The sequence below is a fragment of the Clinocottus analis genome, unplaced genomic scaffold, assembly GCF_023055335.1.
Source record: "Clinocottus analis isolate CAN_PGR_092001 unplaced genomic scaffold, fCliAna1.0.p SCAF_14, whole genome shotgun sequence".
Classification (NCBI taxonomy): Eukaryota; Metazoa; Chordata; class Actinopteri; order Perciformes; family Cottidae; genus Clinocottus; species Clinocottus analis.
In genome coordinates this window covers 6,761,486-6,783,835 of record NW_027175865.1, presented here as the reverse complement: position 1 = coordinate 6,783,835, position 22,350 = coordinate 6,761,486, and the positions used below count along the sequence as shown (strand labels likewise).

The following is a 22,350-nucleotide window of genomic DNA, read 5'->3' as shown; positions in this document are numbered from 1 at the left end:
TGTGCTGCTGAGATGAAGATTCCCATATTTCATACTCAAACTCTGCCAAAATGCAAGACACACTGAAGATGTTAGATGTGTCAGGAGGGAGGAGAGATGGATGGCAACTGACAGGAAATAAAATGCAGATGGGAATGCAGATTGGATTAACTGGATTTATCATTCCTTGTTTTGCTGTTTTAGTTTGGCAGGCGATCGGCACGGAGTCTCCTTAAAAGTTAAATAATTGGCAACTTTTTATTTTACCTCGCATGTTGTGACACAATGCTCAGCTGTGTATTAGTGCTTAGCCGCTCGCCTTAATGCTATGAGTCACTGAAATGCAGGTTGAGAAATGTTTCTCCTGAACGATGCATATCAGTGAACGTAATGTACAGAAGAGATTGGACAAAGGACAAAAGAATAAGAAGAGAATGAATAAAGGAAAGATGTTAAAGAAACCCATAGACCTGACATGTCAAATAGATGTGAGATGGTCTTCATTAGGTGTTTCTGCTTAGCTGGACATTTTTACATTATATCCTGAATACACTGATGGATAAAAACTGAAAGAAGGTAATTTGTAGTCATTCATCAATCTACTTTCAGTCATTTACTGGAAGCAGTTTTATGTAAACTATTCCTTTCCTCCAGCCCCTTTTCTCTCGTTTGACAAATTACATCAGTCACTTTTTACCAAAGCAAAAGGCCTGATTGTGTGAAAGAACGCTAGATTAAAAGAAGAGACGAAGGAAGGAAAGGACAGCCAGGAGAGCCAGGAGACGGGGAAAAGCAGGGTTTTCAAATTAACTATTGGTCAGGGGTCAGATGGACATTTAATCTAACCAATCAGCTTCCTAATTACACAAGTGCTGCCAGAATGGTGTACCCAATGCATTTGTGTGTGTGTGTGTGTGTGTGTGTGTGTGTGTGTGTGTGTGTGTGTGTGTGTGTGTGTGTGTGTGTGTGTGTGTGTGTGTGTGTGTGTAGCTGGCTAGCGTTGCGTGTAGAGGTCTTGTTGTAGCAAAATGATCATCTGGCCTCAATATTGGTTCCATGTGTGAACACACACGCATATGCACGTCTGAATGCACGGACTTATGCGCACACTCGCGCACACACACAGCCTGTAGGGAATTGCTCCCAAATTACACAAAGAGGGAGTGAGAGAGAGAGAGAAAGAGAGTAAGAGAGAGAGAGAGAGAGAGAGAGAGAGAGAGAGAGAGAGAGAGAGAGAGAGAGAGAGAGAGAGAGAGAGAGAGAGAGAGAGAGAAAGGAACATACAAGCACTGAGGGACTGGGAGTGCAAGCCATTGCAGAAATGTGCACAAATGCGCGCGCACACATACACACACACACGGTACTAGATGTTTGTGTGTGTGTGTGTGTGTGTGTGTGTGTGTGTGTGTGTGTGTGTGTGTAAGTTGATTGTAACGGTAATTGATGTAAACGTCTAAATTACAGCTAGGAGCTAAAATAACCACTGTGTTTTACCGTTGCCATGTCGACATGATGAAAAACACCTGGTTTGTTCACTGGCGGGGAGGGAGGAACATCTGTGCCACGGGCGCCCGGTCGAGCCAATGAAAAGGCCGTGCCTGTGGAAGCGACACGCGTCTGAACCAATGAAATACTCAGAGGAAAGAGGAGAAATCTGAATGGACGGCATGTTAGGCTCAAGTCAAACTAATCATATCATATTACGAGACACACAAACCACCGCATTTTTTTTGTGAAAATGCATTTCGGATCAAGATGCTTGTTTAATCATACATAATCGAGAATGCTTTTAAATGTGTTTTTCCAACATCGGTGCCAGTTCGGTGCCTTTTGTTTGTCAGAAAAGAGACTATTCACCGAGTGCCAACGAAGCGCCGACGATCACGGGGAAGTCTCTTGATAGTCCACTGATCCCAGCAGGGGGAGGCGGGGAGGGATTCCTCGCCTCGTCCCCTCGACAGGAAGGTCAGGCTGGAGGGTCAGCTACTGGAGCAGTTATTGGTTCAATTTCTTGCTCGAGGACACTTCAGCAGGGGCGATGGGGTCTGAGCTGAGGGACATGTGACTAATCACTACACCACTCTGCTGCTAAAGAGCAACCCGAGGAAAAAAAAAAAGAAGAAAAAAAAACTAACTGGAATTCAAACTCAATTTAATGTTCTTTTTTTCTGTGACTGATGACTGACATAAAACACATTCGGAAGTGGAACGATGCGGTAAAAACTTTCCCGAGCAGGTTGAGAAGGACTCCACTTTTAATGCTTTTTCAAACACGAGTCGGAATCAGTCAATCGGACGATTCAAAGCGCACTCGAAAAGAGGATTAACATCCAGACACGAGCCAAGGTACAGTCAAGCAAATACGCTGATTCTTGATTAGTGAGAGCTAAAAAAACGCCAAGCTGTCACCTTCCCACGACGCATGTTGTCAGCTGTAATAAGTGCGGGGAAGCATGGCCTGTGTGGAATATCCCAGATGGGGCTAAATGTGGTCAAAATGGTGTAATTTGTTATTCAAGCCAGAAGTAATATTCCTCGCAGACAATGAGACTGCTGTGGACTGTCACACAGCGTAAAGCCACACACGGGTCATAACTGTGACACACACACACTTCTATGAAACAGATAAACACACACTTACACCCATGCCTATCCACCAGTATCTCCACAGACAGACACACAAACACACAGGTCAAAATCACTGCAAACAGGTTGTCTGATTATGTTTCTTTTACACTAAAGACAGCCTGGATTACATACACTAGTCCCATTACCACACACACATTACCCCACACACGCACGCACGCTACCTCACACACACTTTTATATTTCTTTCCAGCATAGCTGTGTTTATTTGAGTCTGCGTCCTGATGGGAAATGTGACTGCTCCACAAACAAACTGAACGGCCCAGAACAGTCAACTCTGTCTGAGCGTGTGTGTGTGTGTGTGTCTGTGTGTGTGTGTGTGTGTGTGTGTGTGTGGAGGGAGAGTGGGAGAGCAGGTTGGTGAATATCAGCACTGGAGTATTCCATTTTTCTGACACAGACAAATGGTCCTTCAGCAACTAAAAGAATAAAGACTTTCTCCTTTTTTTTTCAAAAGGGACTGTATGTATGATGCTAACAGGCTTTAGCAGAGAATCCTCATCCACGAGAAAAGGCAGCTTTGAATTCAGACTGCTCACGACTTGGGATGCTAATTCATTTTTTTCATTCTTCTTCTTCGAACCAATCGCTGGCCCTCTTCAGCCGATCATTAACAGTTCAGCTGCAACGAGAGTCAACAGCCACGATGTCGCGTGCATCGTCTTAGATCCATTTTCCCCAGTAAGTCTCCACAGCATGAATTAGTTTAGCTCTGAGGTTGTCAGCCCTGGCATACTCGATCAGGGTTTCCACTGGTGAACCTAACACCAAGCCGGCAGTCCACCATGTGTGTGACAGAGAGTGTAACGTTAACAATGACGTTACTGTGAGCGTAGCAGTGCAGCTTATTTGGTGGTGAATAAATGTTGAAACTGCTCAAGACCCAAGCAGAGCTCCTGTGTCTTGCTTGCGGTTAACCCCGAAGTTAACGTCAACGTAGGTCCAGGCTCACTTAAGGTGGTCTGGCCTTTAAGGTGGACCAGCGATTCTCAATTTAGTCACAAGCCATTCCTCTGAGTTTCGTACTGAACTTCATATTGTTGATGAACAGCTAATTATTAACATCCATGCTTGAAACCATATAACGGATGTTTAATGGCTGCAGGAAGAGTCAATATCTGTCTCTCAGCATCAAAAGGACTCTCAATGGTATCATTGCAAACTGCTGGTTGTCAAATATAATGTGAACATGTGTCACTATCCATCTGTCAAGGTGGCCTTTATATAATGCCAACAAAATAAACTGTACAACACACAAATATACATTTAAGGCAGCTAGAAAGGATCCGGAAAATATAATAGAGAATATTCAAATAGCACAGCGATGCAGTTAAGGGACACTATTTATAAGTTGAATCACCAAAGTTTTATTTCCCCTTTTTTTGTCTTAAGAAAAGCATTAAACACATACACACACACACGCGCGCGCGCAGACAAACACACACACACACACACACACACACACACACACACACACACACACACACACACACACACTCTGACTTGAGCATAAGCTCCATAATTTCCTGTAGCGGATATGAAGTGATGTTAAATTATCAGCACGGAAAATAAGTTCAATTCATGCTTTAATTTCCTTACAAAACAGACACACACACAAACACACCCACACAATCCCGCACACTCAGAGGGAATGCAAACGCAGACAGTGCACATAATCGAGTACACAAGCAGTGAAACGCACACACGGATGCACATGTACACTGACACGCATGAGTTTACGCAAGGAAAGACGGAAGGAGGGAAAGAGAACGCAAAGTAATGAGGACTTTATGGAAATACTGCTGCGCGTGTGTCTGTGTGTGTGTTGTGTGTGTCTTTAAAACATAATTAGCTCCGTTGGGCAGAAATGTAAACGAGAGAAACTTTAATGAAACTCTTCTCTGATCTGCTGAAAGCACACATTCCCGTTTATCTCTCTCAGTTTGTCTATTTTCTGTCTTTCCACTCAAATGGAATTGAATGTCACGCATGGGACTTTTAAAACCCTGAAGGTTCACATTCCAGTATTGCATTATGACCACATAAGATGAACGCCATTATATTGTGTTTGTAAGGTCACATCCACAATTTCTTCCCCTCCCTGCCTGCGCCCATTTATCTACTCTTCTCTGCTGTCCTTGGGGTGGAATTCCCTTTGAAAGCGCAGTCTGGAATTTATTAAATGATCTAAGTTTTGGGTCGATTCGCATATGTTTGGGTATCTTCACGTGTTCACATATGTTTTGGCTCGGGGGCGGACCTTTCTCAGCCCCGCTTAACTGGAAAAACCACCATTACTCAAAGTCTGTCTCATTCCATTTATAAACTAAAACGCTAACCGAAGCTTTTACTTTAATTTCATCTCTAAACCTCATACGCTTTCCATCCTTGCCTCATATAGTCACTCAAAATGTCAGAGAATAAAATCAGGCTGAGAAAATGTCTTCAATGTAATAAATCACTCAGAAAACTAATCCTATAGCTGGACAATGTCTCAACAAAGTAACACCGTGCAGTAATTATAGATCGGGCCTTTCAAAAGAAAATATTTTCTCCAGCCTACAGAGCAAAACGCCTAAGAATACTAAGAACTCTGATGCTGTGTGTACACATCTGAAAGGCTTTGTGTGCGTGAGGTGTGCATCGATCTCTGCGTATCAGGTGTACTTTGAGGAAAAGGAGGCAAATTAAATAAAAGGAATGAAAAGAAAAAGGGGAGAGACGGATCAATGCAGAGGTGAAAAGAAAGAACACGTGAGGATGCGGGACACACACACAAGTCTTAAGACACACACACACACACACACACGTTTGATGAAATGGGACTCTTTTTAATTCCTTGCTTCCTTCAGACTTATCCACTTCCTGCCTCCTCCAACCGTTGCTCTCCCTTCAGCCCTCCCTCCATCCTTCACTACACTTCTCACATGCCATTTACAAAGAGTCAATTTACATTTTGGGCGGATTCGCCTTTCACTTACGTCAAAGGCCACATTTTAATTGAACAAAACGTCTGCGTATGTTGTTGTTGTAGGTGTCAATATATGCGTGTGCGTGTGTGCTATTTCAGATGATCCTCTGCGTTAGTGTCCCTCCCTCACCCTGCCCATTGATGAGTCATGACGTGTGTGTGCGTGTGTGTGTTTGTGTTGGATGTGCCAGAGCATGCCATGGAAACTGAGAATAAATATTGTGCATTGAGAGGAGGGAGAGGGAGAAAGATAGTAGCAAAGATAGTAGCAAAGGCAATATATATATATATATATATATATATATATATATATATATATATATATATATATATATATATATATATATATATATATATATATATATATATATATCAAAGCTATTGAAGTAATATGTCATGTTCAGCATCTCCTCAAATAAATTGTTAAATTGTTCCCTCCCAGTCTTCCTCTTTTGTCTTCTCACCTTCACACCATCCCTTCCTTTATTTTCTTTATCTCGCTCCTTGAGCACATGACCTCCTCAATGCTCTGAAATGATCCCAAAAAAGGAGAGCAGTCGTGGTTTTAAAAAACATCGGGTGCGTTCGTAGGCAGATGTGTTCCCACGTGCAGCGGGAGCATAAAGTCCACGAGGACCCTCGCGGATACGGAGCGTGACCCACTGATGTATTAACCATTACACACGTCCGGCCTGCAGCCAAAGTGTTCAAACTGACAGAACTGTATTTGTAACTCAGGTGGAGATCCTAAAGTTTCCAAAGATACCAATGAGAAGAATCATGTCAATCCCATGTCTGTGGGCTACATATGCAGTCAGAACATTGTTATTTTATCATAAAGACTGGAAGCATTTGGTGACCGGCTGTCCAAAAAACGCCGACCGACACAGAGAAAGCTGGCTTATCTGGGGAACAAAGGGGAAAGCTGCATGTTAATTAAGGGGTTAACTTGTTTTGGCGACACACATTTATCCCTATCTGACTCTCCCTAACGTGTTCTCTTCATCTCACTTTCCCTCCCTTTTTTCTCTCACGCACGGAGTCTCTCTCTCACACAGACACACACTGCCCCACCCACGATAATGAGTAAACCTCTTGCTGCCCCACCCAGCCCGGTCTGCCAAGTTACTGCCAACACCTCACTCTCTCACACACACACGCACGCACACACACACACACACACACACACACACACACACACACAAATTACCCACATCTCGTACAAGGACGCCATACAGTCAACTCACACACTAAACTCAGGAACACCACTTCACACTCAATACCACCACTTACATAGACCCATGTGAGTGCCCTGAAACCACACACACACACACACACAAACACACACATGCATACACATAACCACACACACACATGCATACACACAATCACACACACACACATGCACACACCAGTCTATTCCGATCTAATGTGATCATAGCCAATGAGCTCTGCAGCGCTGGCAAACCACAGTCTGTTCCTACCAGTCCATGACATCACTCTGAAGTGAAAAGCATTGTGGCCTGAAAAGTAGGATGAGGGAACAGACTGACAGGTGGTAACCATGGGAACTGTCAGTTTGCCTCCCCCCGTTGCTGTAGCAACAGGCAAGTTTCTCCCCGTTGCGAGTTAAAATCGCATTTTAAAGAGCGGCGAAGGCAACTTATGGGAAAGGAAACGACGTCATGGAATTACACGCACATGGACAAGAGCGCAGCGACACGAACCGTCGCGAGCGTGTGAGGACGCTCGTACACACTTTGCCAGCGATTGACAATCTGCACAAGTACTCCAAATAAGACGGAGGAATTACAGGTCTCATTGAAGCGGCTCTCTGCATGAGGTCTAATCCTCACATCTGATTCAAAGGAGACGCAGATGAAGGCGTATTAATAGAAGCCCTCTGAAAACTAATGCTCTCAGCAGGTAGGATCTGGCAATAGAGATCCGGCTACAAAGGCCTTCCAGAGAGTCGAAGCTAAAAGCTCCAATCAGAGTGTTAATGGGACAAAGGAGACGGGTGATTAGGCTGAGTGAGAGAATGAGGTGAACGGGAGACAGAGGGGCGGGAAGAATGAGGGGAGTCGGAGGGTGTGCACACGCTCCACCTTACCCGTAGAAGGGATTGGGACTCCTCTTTTGCGGCTCCTCCTTTCTCCTGTCCTCCTCCACCTCCGCTCCCTCCTCCTCCCGTGTACTGCTGAGGCATCCGGCTCGGCTTCTCCCCTCCACCTCCACCTGCAGTGGCTCCTCCGGACCTCCCTCCTCCATACAGCCTGGCGTCTGCCAAAAAGGACTTGGTATCTCCCAAAAAGGACTTGGTGTCTCCCAGGTAAACCATGCTGGGCGAAGTCACGCCTCTTTTCTGCTGCGAGGCCTCGTGATTGGCTGAAACAAACGACAACGAGAGGGGGGAGGAGAAAAGAGAGGGGCTCCCTCCTCCTGCTCCTCGTTCTACTCCCCTTTCAGGTCCCATTCGCTCCTTGGGCACCCAGAGTAAACCGTGGGCCTGCTCACCTCCTCTTTCTCCTAGTCCTCTTGTCTCCCCGAGCACCCAGCCTTTCTCCCGCTCTCTCTCTTTCTCCTCGCCTCCCTCACTTTTGACCACCCCGCCCGCCTCCTCTCGGCCTCCTTCTGCCAGCCGCCCCTCGGGCGGCGCGAGGGAGTAAAGGAGGCGAAGGTCCCCCTTGCTTTCCTCTTTGATGGCCAAGGTGGAGGGCGCTGAGCAGCCATTGGCTGAGAGCGTTAACGAAGGCGTCAGTGAGGTGGGTAAGGAGGTCGTTGTCAATGAGCTCAGTGAGGGAGAGGAGTCCTGGCAGTGCGCCGAGTTAAAATGGTCGAGGAGGGCTGACGAATCAGGTGCCGTGAATTCACAGCGTCGACAGCGGCAGCACGCGTGGACACGCCTGCAGAGAAGGGCGGACAGAACTTTCATTAGAATGGTGAGCTCAATCAATCATCAACACCGCTTATATATAAACATCAATGGTGTGTTCTTAGGTTTGTCAAACCATGAGAGGACAACACTGAACCTGACCTTTTGATTGTGACCATTTAAGGTTATTCTAACCCAGAACAGTGCAATGAATGAGACTGAGCTAAACAAATATGATTTTAAGAACATGCGTTTGTTTTCCTGTCCGTCGATTTAAAATGAGTAAAGCCTTCATTTTGAACAGCTTTTAATGGGCCGCGTATGACAGATATTCAATAAAAAAGTTGGTCATTGATCTAATTTTGAAGAAAATCCACTCCCCGAATCGACTAAATCGCATTTAAAGTGCATTTGCCCGCTCCCAATTCCCTCCAGCCAGTCAGGAGTTACACCGAGCGCGTGGCCAAAAAGTGACTCAGTGTTCCACTGAATCACCATGAATTAGGACAACACAGCGAGGAATGTGAATTAATCTGAATGACAAGGCATGAATCACCCATCAACAAACCACCTTCATTTCCTGTTGGCGAGGCCCTGACTGACCAGCAGTATATACGATGCACGGCATCAGAGGTTTTCCTGCTCAGGGAACTGTTGAGATGCTTCTTGTGCGGCCCAACAATCAAAATCAATCGAGCATCTATAACATAGACTTGGACTCCTGTTTGTGGTGACTGTTGGTGGGCCTGCTATAGTCAGCTGCTTTATATTCAGCATTACAGGAAAGCTGCCAAAATATACAAATAAAAACATGTGAGCACATGTTCAGTAGAACAATAAACCTCTATCGATGCTCTTGTTATCTGACTGTTGGGAACTTTTAAAGCCAGTGACAGAAAGACAATTCTCAGTTATTTAGACTTGGCATGTGTGTGAGGTAGGAGTTGATTTGGACCATTATTTGGCAAATAAGTCAAGTGTGTAACTTTGACTCAAAATAGGATGAACAGTTCTTCCACTTATTTCACTCGCGTCTCATCCAAAAGCAGCAATTTGCACAACGCTGCTTGTGTTTTTGCTTGAGTCTCTCTCACCACTGACTTCTCATTACTGCAACACTGCAATGGCCGTGCTTGATAACATTGGGATATAATCAAGCCAACGATTTCTTTGCAAACATCTAAACCCTCCCAAATTGTCATTTATCTGTTTGAGACGCTCTCGTGCTTTAGATTATTATTATTACATCTTTCTTTCTCCTTCTTGCTGAAGAGAGTCAACTTCAAGGAGAGGCTTTAAACAACATCTTGATCAGATCAAACTAGTCGAGGCATTGTTGAAATTTGTAATAATTATTGTGTGACTAAAGTGCACCTTGTACCTAGTGGACTTAAATGTCTCCAGATGCTGAACCAAGACACAGTTGCCTAAGTTAAGTTAGTACTGATCTAATCCAGCTTTAGCCTGAACACTAACAACATACACCGGATTATGAAAAATAGGAAAGCGGACATATAGTATAAAAGCTCAATATATTTTTGAACGGCGAGCTGACGTCCAAAAAGTATTAAAGGTCTCTGCATAAACTTCTTAGAGACATAATTTTCAACTATCGGTTGAGGAAGAAAACTAATCAATAAGAGAATATTGTGTCAAAGAAAGGTCTGTTGTATGTTCTTCATAATAATGGACAGAGCAAAGAAAGGATCCCTCATAGCAACACATGAAGATACACAATGTAATATAATACTGGATATATGCCTGTTTCTCTCCAAAGGGTCTCTTTTTGCAGCAGTGGATTAGGTTGTCTATGGAATCACACATTTAACTTGTTAATATTATGAAATATGCAGCTTCACATTTGGTTTGCTTCTCCCGTGTGAATTTAGGACTTTAAATCTGTGACTGGTGCCAAGAAAGAAGTGAGCAGACGGCGTTCCATTTAGGATCACAACCCCGACCTGCTCTGAGGTCAATACACACTTGCACATCACCCGTCTACAGACACACACACTCATACTCACCCCGAGCTGAGCATGGTTTATGAATAAGCATTACACATTTGTTTAGAAAGTGTAATAAGAGGCTTGCGTCTTATTTTGAAGCCCAAGGATCTTTAACATAAATAACCAAACACACACTACTGTAATGATACTGTATAATGCAGTCTCAGCTATCACAACAAAGGAGTGTGTTCAGATGCTCCTGCTAGTGTTGACTTGAGCCTCACATGAGTCAGAGCCTCAGTGGGAGTGTTTCAGTGTAAAAGTTGTAAGGAAGATTGATTAGTTTGTTTCAGCCGGTAACTTTTCTCCCCCCCCCGAAACACCACGGCCCCTTGTCCTGAGAAACCTATAATTAAATCCTGAATTTTGCTTTTCTAAAACACAGCCTTTAAGGTTTGTTTGGTTTTAGTGGCGGTGTAAAACTTTCTGGCTTCATCTCAGTTTTATTTGATTTGAGCTCCGAGATTTTGTTATGTGCGTGAGTGGACTGCTAACTCGCCTGCCCTGTCTCATTCTCGCTCGAGCTTTGTCACCCTCTTTGCTCCACTTTCTCACAGTTCCCTCCCATACCTTGTCTTTCCTTTCAGTCTGTATCTCCATCCCTTCTCTCCCCATCTCTCTTATTTTTCTGCCCTAAAATGAATCAAACTTTTAAATATTGCATCGATTCTGAGGCAGAAACTCACTAAGATGGCTGTGTCAGTGTGTGTGTGTGTGTGTGTGTGTGTGTGTGTGTGTGTGTGTGTGTGTGCGAGAGAGAGCACAAGAACACATGTGGAGTGACTTTTTGTGAGCATATATCAAGAAGCGATCTCAATCTGCAATCTAGATCAATACTTGCATAAACAAAAATATTTCACACAATCATCAGTTCTTTCTCGGTCTGTCTTCAGCCACAACTTTCCCACACTACGACCCCTCTCTCTTTCTCTTTCCCGCCCTAACTTATAGCCAGCAAATGATATAGATTGCTATGTCATTGAAAACCCATTGAACATGTGTATGCATGTTTTATGTCGGCAGCAAATTGGCTGTGGAGTCTTGTCTGACCCCTCAGGCTCTTAAAGGTCTGTGAAACCGAGCTAGTGTTATTTAGCAGGTATGGCATACACATATACAGTACACAGACATTCACATGTACAAGCAAAAAAACAACAGTTTACTGTTTGGCATCGTTTGAAAACCCAAAAAAGTGGAAAAAAGACAAGAAGGATAGTCAGTAAAAATACTAGTAGTATTCTGAAATAGAGCATAACCACAGATTTTGCAGATAAAAGTCTGTTTACCAGTCATGTCGAGTACTACTGCATATGTAAAACAAGTTGTATAAAGCCGTTTGTGGCTCCAGAGGGAGCTGCATGGAATCTAATTGCGTCAGTTGGGGAAAACTGAAAAGTACAAATTTTCAAAAAATGATACAAAAAATCTGACATTCGTTGCCTGCTTCTAATCTTTGCTTGAGGCCAGCGGCTCGAGGCTATACATGCCGTAACTAATAAAACACACCTTAATCTCTGACTGAAATGTAGCCGGGAAAGTAGTATTGTGCGTAATTTGCAAGGCAGCGGGTTTTGAAATAGAGTAATATGAGGGGAAAAAAGATCCCTTTAATTCTAAACTATCAATCCCAAGTCCGGTGTGACAGGAATTCCTCACCTACAAAATAACCATTGCTGTATCAATTACTTATTCTGTTAGCTCGAATTCTTGAACAAAATTATAGTTTTCCACCAGAACAAGGACAAAACAGAGAAAAGTCTTAATAACAGCAAAACTATATCACAACATCAATTTACAAACTCAGATACAAGCTGTGCTGTGTAATAGTCTCATTTATCCAGAGGGATGTCTCACTTCTTCCCAAACACATGCATCTTCGCTTAATATTTTAAACACTTTAAAACACTCTTCTGTGGGTGAAGTATTCCTTAAGTTTTATGTATTGTAGGAGATGCTAAATCAGGAGAGTACTGCTTTATAGGCCTTGTACTTTTAGTGGATACAAAGTGTGACAGCATATAGGAGTGTACTCAAAGCAGAGTGGTGTCACAGGTCGGCGGCGGCTTGAAAAGATAGTGGTGGAAGGCCACTTGTTTAAATCCTTTCTCGAGGAACAAAACCAGTTTCTCACAGCTTCATGTCTCAGAGTCGATTCCAAGATTAGATGAGGTCGTCGTTAACCCAGCAGGTAAAAGGGACACGGTGCTGATATTGCAGTGCAAGACCACATTTTCATCTCCCGGTCATTTTCAAACTGCCAGTATTTGAGCGATGCACACGATTCTCGCCCTGACAATAGGAAATGTCATAAATGCCAGAATGAAATGAGCAAAATGAGTTCCAAACAGAAACCGAGCTCATTCGATTGCAGGGAGAAAAGGGGAAATAGTCTCCAAGTGTAGAGCTGCTGAATTTGAGATTTTCTTTAAGTATAGGTCATCACAGTATGTTGATTCTGAAAGATGACACATCTTTGAATATCAATGAAGGTCTGAGTTGCTTCCAGTTGTGGATGTCTTAATGGTGTCTGTGAGCATCTTGGATATATGATTTCCTTAATGGCTTGTTACTGAAAATGAGTGTGCTCGGTCAACATGTCCTGGGTAATTGGGTGTCAAAAAAGAGAATTACAGGTGCTTGAATCCATGGTCAAGCAATACTTCATAATCTCCCTGACTCGAGGGAGGAATAGCTCTGTATAGTCACAGTCAACCAGTAACAAGCACATTTTGTCATGGACTCTAACTGGAATATGACACGCCATCAAGTTTCACATTCAGTCACCTGTTTTATAAAAGGTTTCAAACTCTATGTTTATTAAAAACTAATATGCAATACCCTTTCATGTCTAAGTGTCAACCCTGTGAAAAAAAACACAAGTATGAGTATTTAATCAATGTTCTCTAATCTCTCTCTTACCTGTAGTGTCTAAAAATCTCTTCTTCCACTTCCGTGATGAAGTGACACTTTGTACAAGAGTACTCCCTCTCTCCTCCTCTACCTCCTTCCTTGTCTCCCCCAAACTCTTCCTCAGCCTTGACATGTGGCGGTGCCCCCTTCAGGTTGATCAGGGTGTGACAGCTTTCGTAGTGCTGGAGCAACACGTCGATGTCGGTGGTGGCGAACGCACACTGGTCACACAAGTGGGTGACGCCTGGGATCAGAAAAGAAGAACGGGACCAATCAAGAAGAAGAAACAAAAGGATCATGTCAAACCCATTGACATAATAAAGAAAAAAAGAACATAATCTGACAAAATATAGCAGATGATGTATATATAACTCTGAATACCTTGTGTGACAACAGGATGGGCAGGGTTAGAGGCGAGAAAAGTTGATCCCGAAATCACACCGGGGTCACCTCTAGGGTTAGGAGGGGTCATGCTGGGCGAGGTGGCGGTGGCGGGTTTCGATCCGACGGCGTCCTGCTGCTGCTTGGTGGACGAAGGGAACTTGGAACAGCATTTCGGGCAGGTGGGCTTCCGACACGCAAAGGGGTGAGACACCTGTGTGGAGGAATCAGACAGAGCTCAGGGAAGAGTAGCATTGGCTCTTTGCATGGATTACGCAATACTGTGCACACAAGGTGAATTAAGACTTGAAGAATTTGTCGTCTTCTGTTGTGATGCGGTTGTGTTTTTTTCTATGCGGGTGACATGGGTATGAACGGGGATCATTAACTGAATGATGCCAACCCCAATGTTGGCTGTTAACCATCCTTTTTTTGCATTTTTAACAGCTGCAACGGCACCGTTTGGCAGCTGGCACAAAGGAGGGTGGGGGTGTGCGTGGGCGGTTTGGGGGAAGCGAGGGAATTTTAACTAGGCTGGAAAATTGGAACAATTAACTTTACACTTGTTCACATATTACATTTTTATTTATTTATGCTTGCAAAACAGCACAATTCTCCTTCTAATTGCCGAGCAAACACCAATACACCAAGCAAATAAACATTTGAATATTTTAGTAATCTCACCTCCCCCAGGTGCTTGTGCTGCTGACAGAGGCCTTGCGGACAATACATGCAGTGCTGAATGCAGCATCTGTGGATGGAGTGGTTGTGCTGGTAGTGCAGCAGTAAAGGTGCTACTACGATCACGTCTGCACTGTGGGCCATCGAGTATCGGAAATCACACAACTGGCAGTTGTAGCTGGTCACGACTGCTTCTGAATCACTGCTGTTGGGATCTCCTACGGGCAGAACAACAAAGAGCAACGGTCTGGTAAATACAACAGTTATGGTATGGCAGTATCAAGCACCAGAGGTGATAACAAAGCGTTGAAGTAGTTGCACCAACAGATCAGTAAAAGTCAGCAGTAGGCAGTGCATCACAGTACTAGAGGAAGAACGAATCATTGCACTGCTATTAGAAGTTGCTACTCGTGATCTTGTGCAGCCATCTTCCACTAAAAAGCATGTAAAGAAATCCACAACCACATGTGACCGTATTTTCTCCCATTTCATTACCTTGGCTGGTGCTGGATGGGTTGGATGATAGATCTTTGCGGCTTTTGGACGACGTGTGGCCTCTCTCCCCACCCTCTCGTCTCCCTCCTCTCTCCCTCTCTCTGTCCACGCCCCCAGGAGCAGAGTTGCCGGGGCTCATCGTACCTCCCGTGGTCATTCTGTGTCTTTGTTCATAGTGCTCTAAAAGCTTTGCCGAGCCCCCTGACCACTCACAGCTCCAGCTGCAGAATTTACACCAATAATACGTCTGCACGGCATCTCGACCGGGCTCCCCCGTCCAGCCTGACGGGTCTGGGGACGCCCTGACTGGGATGGCGTACCCAACCAAAGAGTCGTCTTCCGATCTCACCGCGACTCTCTCCGCCCCGTCTAAGATTTGACTCCCACCCTTCCCCTGGTGGTCGTGCATTGCCAGGTTGTTGGTGGCCAGCAGGGGTGTGGTTGACGGACTTTTGACTTTATTTGGATGCGAGGCCATGAAGTGTTGTTCGAGTTCTAAGGAATTGCTGCCCATGTAGGTGAAGTTGCAGAATTTGCAGCGAAAGTACTTGGTATTGCCCTGGCAATCGGAGGTCTTCCGGCCAATCCCAATCAGCGTGCCACCCAGCGTCACCTGTTGACGAGCAGAAAAAAAAGGACATTTGAGCTCTGAATATCACACACATGCATGTGATAACTACGATTCAAACTTTTTAGATAGTTTGTGAGTTAAAGGAAACACGACACTGCAACAGCGTGATCATCACCAAGGAAAATGTTCATTAAAGGGTGTCTGTTTTTTGTGTGTGACAATGGATGACAAACAGACATGGACATCTCAATAAGAGCATGTAAAAATAAAAAGGTGTCTAAGAATATTTCTGTTTTAAAGAAAGTAAAGTATGTGTTTTTATGTGATTACAAGGCAATGAGGATTCTTTACTTTACTTTGCCATTAGAGCTACTGTGGAAGCCAACTGTTTATTGAGTCAGGACCATTGAAAATAACATTTTATATAGTAGTATAGTATGACCAGAACATTTACAAAGGTTTTTGGAATCACATTTCATTTTAATAGTCAGTATGCTTCTTCTTTTTCTCAACTGTAATTGACAGAGTATCTCATTCTATTTTAGTTTATGTTTTGAGTCAGGGGCAGACAAAATAAGATTTGTTTCTGGAATGTAGTAACATAGTTGTGTTCTCACCGTGAATGTTTTTTGTATTTGTATTGAGCAATACTGTGAGCGGATCAGATATAATGAAGAATCTCTATGAATTGTCATTTTTAATTCCTATGCAGCAGATATTAAATTAATGCTTCAGACTACGACAAACCTAATCCATAATTTTCTATATGTAACTGTAATAATTAAAGGTTGCTCAAACTCGAACCAATCTGACCAATAACATATCTATCAGGCTCTACTGCGGTATGCAATAGGGCCAAGATGTTGCATTACCGAGCAACCTGACACTCGTCTGCGTTTTATTAGTTTAGCTCCTCGTCTGTGGGAGATTACAGTGTGCTGCTTGTTCTATCGGTGAGCAGGCAACTTGGCAAGGCTTACACTGACATACATTAGACTTACGGCACAATATAGATTTGTCTCTTTATGAATCTGTGGTTTGGTGTGGACTGCTGGCAGCCTTGTATTGGAGGTTTGGCAAGAAGAAAATGTGACTGGTAAGCAGCATTTTTAGTGAGCAAAGACATATGGTTTAATAATGTCGGTTATAAAAGAGCATTCAGCTGGATTTTTAAAGAGAAAATTATGATTTATTTCAATCATGGATATCAAATTATTGTACATATTTGTGTTGTATTTTAACTATTAATAAATTCATTATTGCATCCAGGTCCAACTTCTGTACTTTTGGGAGATTAACAGTGTGAAAATGTCTTTGCTTTTCTTTTCTTTTTCCAATTAAATATTGGTCAATAAACCAGTTACGGTCTCTTTGAGTGTCAAAGACAATGATTATGATAATAACTAAAAGCTATTGCCTGAGCAACACATTAATATGCGCTACAAAAAGAGTGCAAAAAGTAATATAAAAATGTGAGACGCTACATTTCAGCTTTGTGGAAGAGAATTACTTCAGAAAGCTAAATGAGAGCCATTACTCTGCGTGATCTCACAAAAGCAATCATCCAATCATCACGTCCCACGGACCCTGCCCCGGCAATTAGAGACGAGCCGAACATCAAGTCATTATAGCGAGCAGAATAGGCAGAAAGACAAAAAGAGGAACATGAGAGGGAGAGGGAAATAGAGAGAGGAAAGGCCGAGGACAAGTTGAGCGAAAAGTGTGAAAGTTGCGGAAGAGAGGTGGGGAGGAAAGAGGCCAAAGATGGATAAAAAGCTAATGAGATGAGAGAGAAAAGAAAAGGGAATTGGAGTAAAAAAAAGAGTGAGCAAGGAGAGAAGGCACAGCTGTTGAAGGTGAAGAAAAGATGAAGATAAATGACGAGAGAGACAACTTGAGAACAGAGCTAGAAAAAGAAAGTTAAATGTGTCTGACAGCTGTTTCATTACATGGCCTAACAGTCGATTAGAAGTACTGGTTTCAAAGCCTTCCTTGCTGTCTCTTCCACTCCCTTCTCCCCTTTCCTCCTCCATCTCTCTTGCTCTTTCCTACTCTCTCCTGTCCCTCTCCTCCCAGAGTCTTTTTTCCCGCAATGTCATTGGTTGACAGGGAATCTTGCCTCAGCAAATGACAACATGGAATTTTCCAAACGTGGGCGGGAGAGAGAAAAAGCGAGCAAGGAGGGATGGAGAGAATAGAGACCCCTTTCATTCGGTTTTTTTTTTTTATACTTTCACTTTTTCTCCATAATGACGACTTAAACCCACTGGATTTTCTATTTCTGACTGTGTGTGTGTGTGTGTGTGTGTGTGTGTGTGTGTCTGTCCATTACGTGACTTACGGCAATTACAAACTCCTGGTTTAAGTGAAATGAAACTCCTCGACAATTTCTCATACACACACACACACACACACACACACACACACATGCACACACACACAAAAAAACCCACACGTTTATTAGATCATCTTGTTTAAACCTTTCAGACAAAACCCTACTGTTCACACGCCAGTCTTAAACCTTGACCCAATTGTTACCAAGTCCAATTGTAGAAAAATGTAAACGAATTAAATAAAAATTATAACCAACAACTGGAGTTTAGTACTGTAGGAGCATGTGATATGGAGTAGTTCACACTACACGTCTTCAGCCCTGGTTTTCTACACGCAGATAGTTTTTAAAGCTTCCCTTCAAAAGCCCCAGATGAGGCTCATTGGCGTTGGCTCGGCGCTCGCTGTTAAGAGGCGCTCGCTGTTAAGAGGCGCTCGCTGTTAAGAGGCGCTCGCTGTTAAGAGGCGCTCGCTGTTAAGAGGCGCAGGCCGAGAGGTTCGCTGATGCATCACTGAGCAGCTAAACATCTCACCTGTTGAGGAGAAACCCACCATCCAAAAACTGAGCTTCGGCAGAAATAGCTAAATTATATTTTTTGTTTTTTTTTATAACTGCATTGGCTCAATTTCTTTGATTAAAAAAAGTTCAATGTTGTGTTAAATCAAATTTCCAAAAATATTCCTTAAATTGTGAATATTTTCTTAATGAAATGTTGAAATTTGAAACTTCCGTCACATCTTCCGAAATAGAACAAATTTATTTTGGGCCCATTGAACTGGAATGATGAAACGTAGTCATTACAACTTGTGGTTTATTCTCTGAAAAGACCTAATTCAGAAAATGAAGAAATTATGGGCACACTTTACCTCAGTATTCATGAGCAATGTGTATCAATGTAGATATTTGGATCATAATTTGTTAATTGGCATATGGACTATTGAGAGACAGGACTTGTAAGAGCGTGATAAACTGTCAAACTGCTAGAAACCATGAATCAGTATGGACTTATTCTTGATAATTAGCCTGCGAGATATGGACAAAACATATTGCAGCGGTCATAAAACTTAAAATGTCAACTCTAAGTAAATGTATTCATTAAATTTGATGAGGTCAAAATGGCTTTTAGTAAGTCTACAATTTGTGGATTGATTTTCCGACAGAGAATCTCATTGTCTAATTTACAAATGATGGCTTGATGAATGTCCGTCTGACAGACGCTTCTCACTAAACGTTCATTTAAAACTGCCCGTTCTGCTGCCTTACCAAAAAAAAGACGCTAAATGCTCGTAGTCATTGAAGCATATGTGCATAATATATGTTGCATTATTACAATATGTGTGTTTACAAAATTAAAAGTAGCTTTGAAGATCTGCATGTGTATAAATAATGTGTGTGCATGCTGAGAAATGCCAGTTTTATAGCAAACACAGCTGACATAAAACATCTAGTAGAATATCTAGTAAATATCTTCAATATCTAGTAGAATTAAGCGGTGTACAATGTTAAGCAAAAACGTTGTACTCACCAAAGTCTACAGCTGTTGATTTCACTGATTACTATCCCTTCAATAAAACTCAATCATTGAAGACACACATTGATTGTCTAATCTGTTGATGTCCAGACTGCAGGTGCAAATTCTGTCTTTTTAAAAGAAAATTGTGACAAGATGGAGAATTGTAATGTGTAATTACAGTAATTGAGGTCGAATTCAATCATCTTTTCAGTATATGGATGACACTTAGCTTGAAGGAATTATGAATTCCCTTCTTTATCCTGTAAAGTAGATCCCATCAGATACTGGACTTTGTTCTTTTTATGTATTGTTTTGCAAATTGAGCAATATGAGGGATTAGCACAGACTATTGATTCATAAACCATGATTTACAACACTATGATGCATGCAGAGCACCTGTATGTGCATAGGCAATGCCTGAACGTGATGTATGAAGCAGACTGTGTGTCAGACTGTCTGCCAGGTGCACTATTTTTCTGTGTCTGTATATCCATCTGTCAGTCTATTAAATTCTAGAACATGCCCCACAATGCCTCGCTGTCTAAATCACACACACCGTGTGTTACTAATCAGTTGCAGATTGTTCAACTCAATAAATTACTCAGTTAAGTTATGGGCCTATTTTACAGATTTATGGCAACAAGTAATGCTTCTCCTGAAAAGTTAACTCAATCAATTTTTTGGAGCAGAGTTTCTCAGTGGTATGCATTATTTTAAGTCAAGGTATAACAGTTATGAAGCAAAAATAAAGTTAAATACTGTCTGCACTGCTTTTTTCACATAAAATGCTGGAAATATTACTTCTATCCAGTTGGTGTAAGTGTTTAGTCAGCGTCTCATTTTGACAGAGTCCCCAAATATGAAACATATGAAGGATATGATTGCAAATCTTACAACATTTTACAAGTATTGTCTGTGTATTATTAACTTTGAAATTAACGCTACTGAAAGAATCCCAATATTTTCTGAATTTTCTCTCACGGAAAGGAACATCCTTTGTTTGTAATTATGACGAGCAGATGCAAAGATTCAGAACATATATTAGGATGTCTGCATTGCATCTAAAGATCTCTAAAGAAATCCTTAAAACTGTTTTTAAGCTTGTTTCCTGAACTGGTTGATATATTTCAGGGCCCTTAATTGGGCCCTTAAATGTTACATCGCCACACTGTGTTTTTATCACATTATTTTTTATTTAGCCATTCTTGGACTGAAAAATATTGATAGACAAAACCAAATAAGTTGATAACGTGTGCCTCAAGTGGAACATTTGGGTTAAGGTCTTTTTCAAGGCGTGAAAATGATTATGAAACTGACTGTTACTCAGGACAATCGTCTCAAAAGAGGTGGAAACGATACAAACCAGAACTTTACTCCCCCTTTACCCTCCTAATGTGTTCAATGCTGTCACACCAAAAGATCCATTGTGTGGCTTTATGTGTGGCTTCTATGTTCTTCTATGCACGTATTGCAAATGTGTGGAAGCTGGGCATCATTGTGTATCTGTGCTTACCTGTACGTCATATGTGCCATTCATCATAACTGTCCTGTGCTGCTGAATGTGCAGATCTGGTCTCGTCTTCCCCGACTCTTTGGCTTGGCTCCTCTGCCCCGGTCCCGCCTGTACATCTGGGGTGCAGAAACACAAGAATAGGGTCAGACTTTTACAAGCGGATGAACGAAGAGCGGGTCAGCCTGCCGGGGGGGGGGGGGTCGACAATCTCAGGAAAACGCTGTTGTTGCAATGAACAAGTCGACCCTTGTATGCTGAACAACCTTTACACAACCCTGCAGTTGTAACGCTCCGGATCTATGTTATTTTATTAAGATGTTAGATGTTTTACACAACAAGCATCAACAACAAGAAGCATCAACGTCAACAAGCGTTCCGCAGAGAGCAGGAGTTACCTAGGGGTGTGTTTTGGGGAGCCATGTTGTGGAGGGCCAGGATGTGCGTGTCGAGGGCAGCATCCTGCCGCGTGCGGTTGTGCAGACCCAGGTGATACTTCCTAAAGTGCTTCACCAGGTCGGCGGGGTCGTTGCCGTAGTAACCGTAGCCGCACACGTTGCACTTGAAGTCCTGGAGTTTCGGAGAGGGGCTGGAGGAGAGCGGAGGGGTGTCCGTTGTCGACTCCTCCCCTCCTTCCTGCCTGGGGAGGAGGTGGGCGGCGGCGAGGAGAGGAGCAGAGAGGTGATCTGCCTCCCCTCGGCCTCGTTCCCTCCTCTCTCCTTCCTCGACCCCCTTCTCCCCGTCCTCGGGCTCCGACTGGCTCTCGAGTCTGTCAGTCAACGCCGCTCCCCCTTGGTTGGCCCGCCCCCCTCTCCCTCTCCTCCCCCTTCTCTCCTCATTGCTGTAGCGCTCGCCGACAGACGAGGGGGAGACGGATGACGATACGCACTCGCTCTCTCCCTCCTCCTCTTCCTGCTCCTCGTCTCCCCTGATCCGGTCGGAGGACTCTGGTTCGGAGGGTCGGTTTATGCGTTCGGCCTCTGCTCCCACTCTCCCTTCCTCCTCTCCCTCCTCTTCCTCTTCTCCCGCCGGCCTCCTCCCCTCTTCTTCCTCCTCTTCCTCTTCACCTCCCACACTCCGGATAGGGGGATTCTTTTTCCTCACCATCTCTGAGAATTGGAAAGAGACAGAAAAAGTTATTTTTGGTTTCATTGTGGATATGTTGACACTAACAACAGCATGTGGACTATACGTTGTTTACGCTATCATGAAAGAACTCAGAGAAGGAACTATCAAGCAGGTTTTCATAATCCCTTAAAATCAAGACACTAAGAGATACAAGGTGTCTCCAGGGCTCTTATAATATACTATGGACTGCACACATACACACACACACACACACACACACACACACACACTTTTTGACAATGATATATGTGTACAGAATGGCTTTGATTCAATTTAAAAATGTCTTTGAACGCTGGAAATCTGTGACGATCCTCAACCACAGACCTCGTCAAAGAAAAACAGACCCAGCAAA

General features: G+C 43.2%; 1 protein-coding gene across 2 annotated transcripts in view; it reads right to left on the bottom strand.

Moving 5' to 3' along the window:
- The window catches only part of trps1 (trichorhinophalangeal syndrome I), a 105,823-nt gene that overhangs the window by 35,938 nt on the left and 47,535 nt on the right, over positions 1-22,350 (bottom strand). For both annotated transcript variants that reach the window (XM_068575430.1, XM_068575431.1), the window contains exons 3-9: positions 21,269-21,979; positions 20,874-20,989; positions 14,945-15,557; positions 14,453-14,667; positions 13,769-13,982; positions 13,397-13,631; positions 7,710-8,502 (exon numbers count right to left, since the gene is read on the bottom strand). In XM_068575430.1, the coding sequence (XP_068431531.1) occupies positions 7,710-8,502; positions 13,397-13,631; positions 13,769-13,982; positions 14,453-14,667; positions 14,945-15,557; positions 20,874-20,989; positions 21,269-21,979 (2,897 nt within the window). The remainder of the gene's footprint in view (positions 1-7,709; positions 8,503-13,396; positions 13,632-13,768; positions 13,983-14,452; positions 14,668-14,944; positions 15,558-20,873; positions 20,990-21,268; positions 21,980-22,350) is intronic.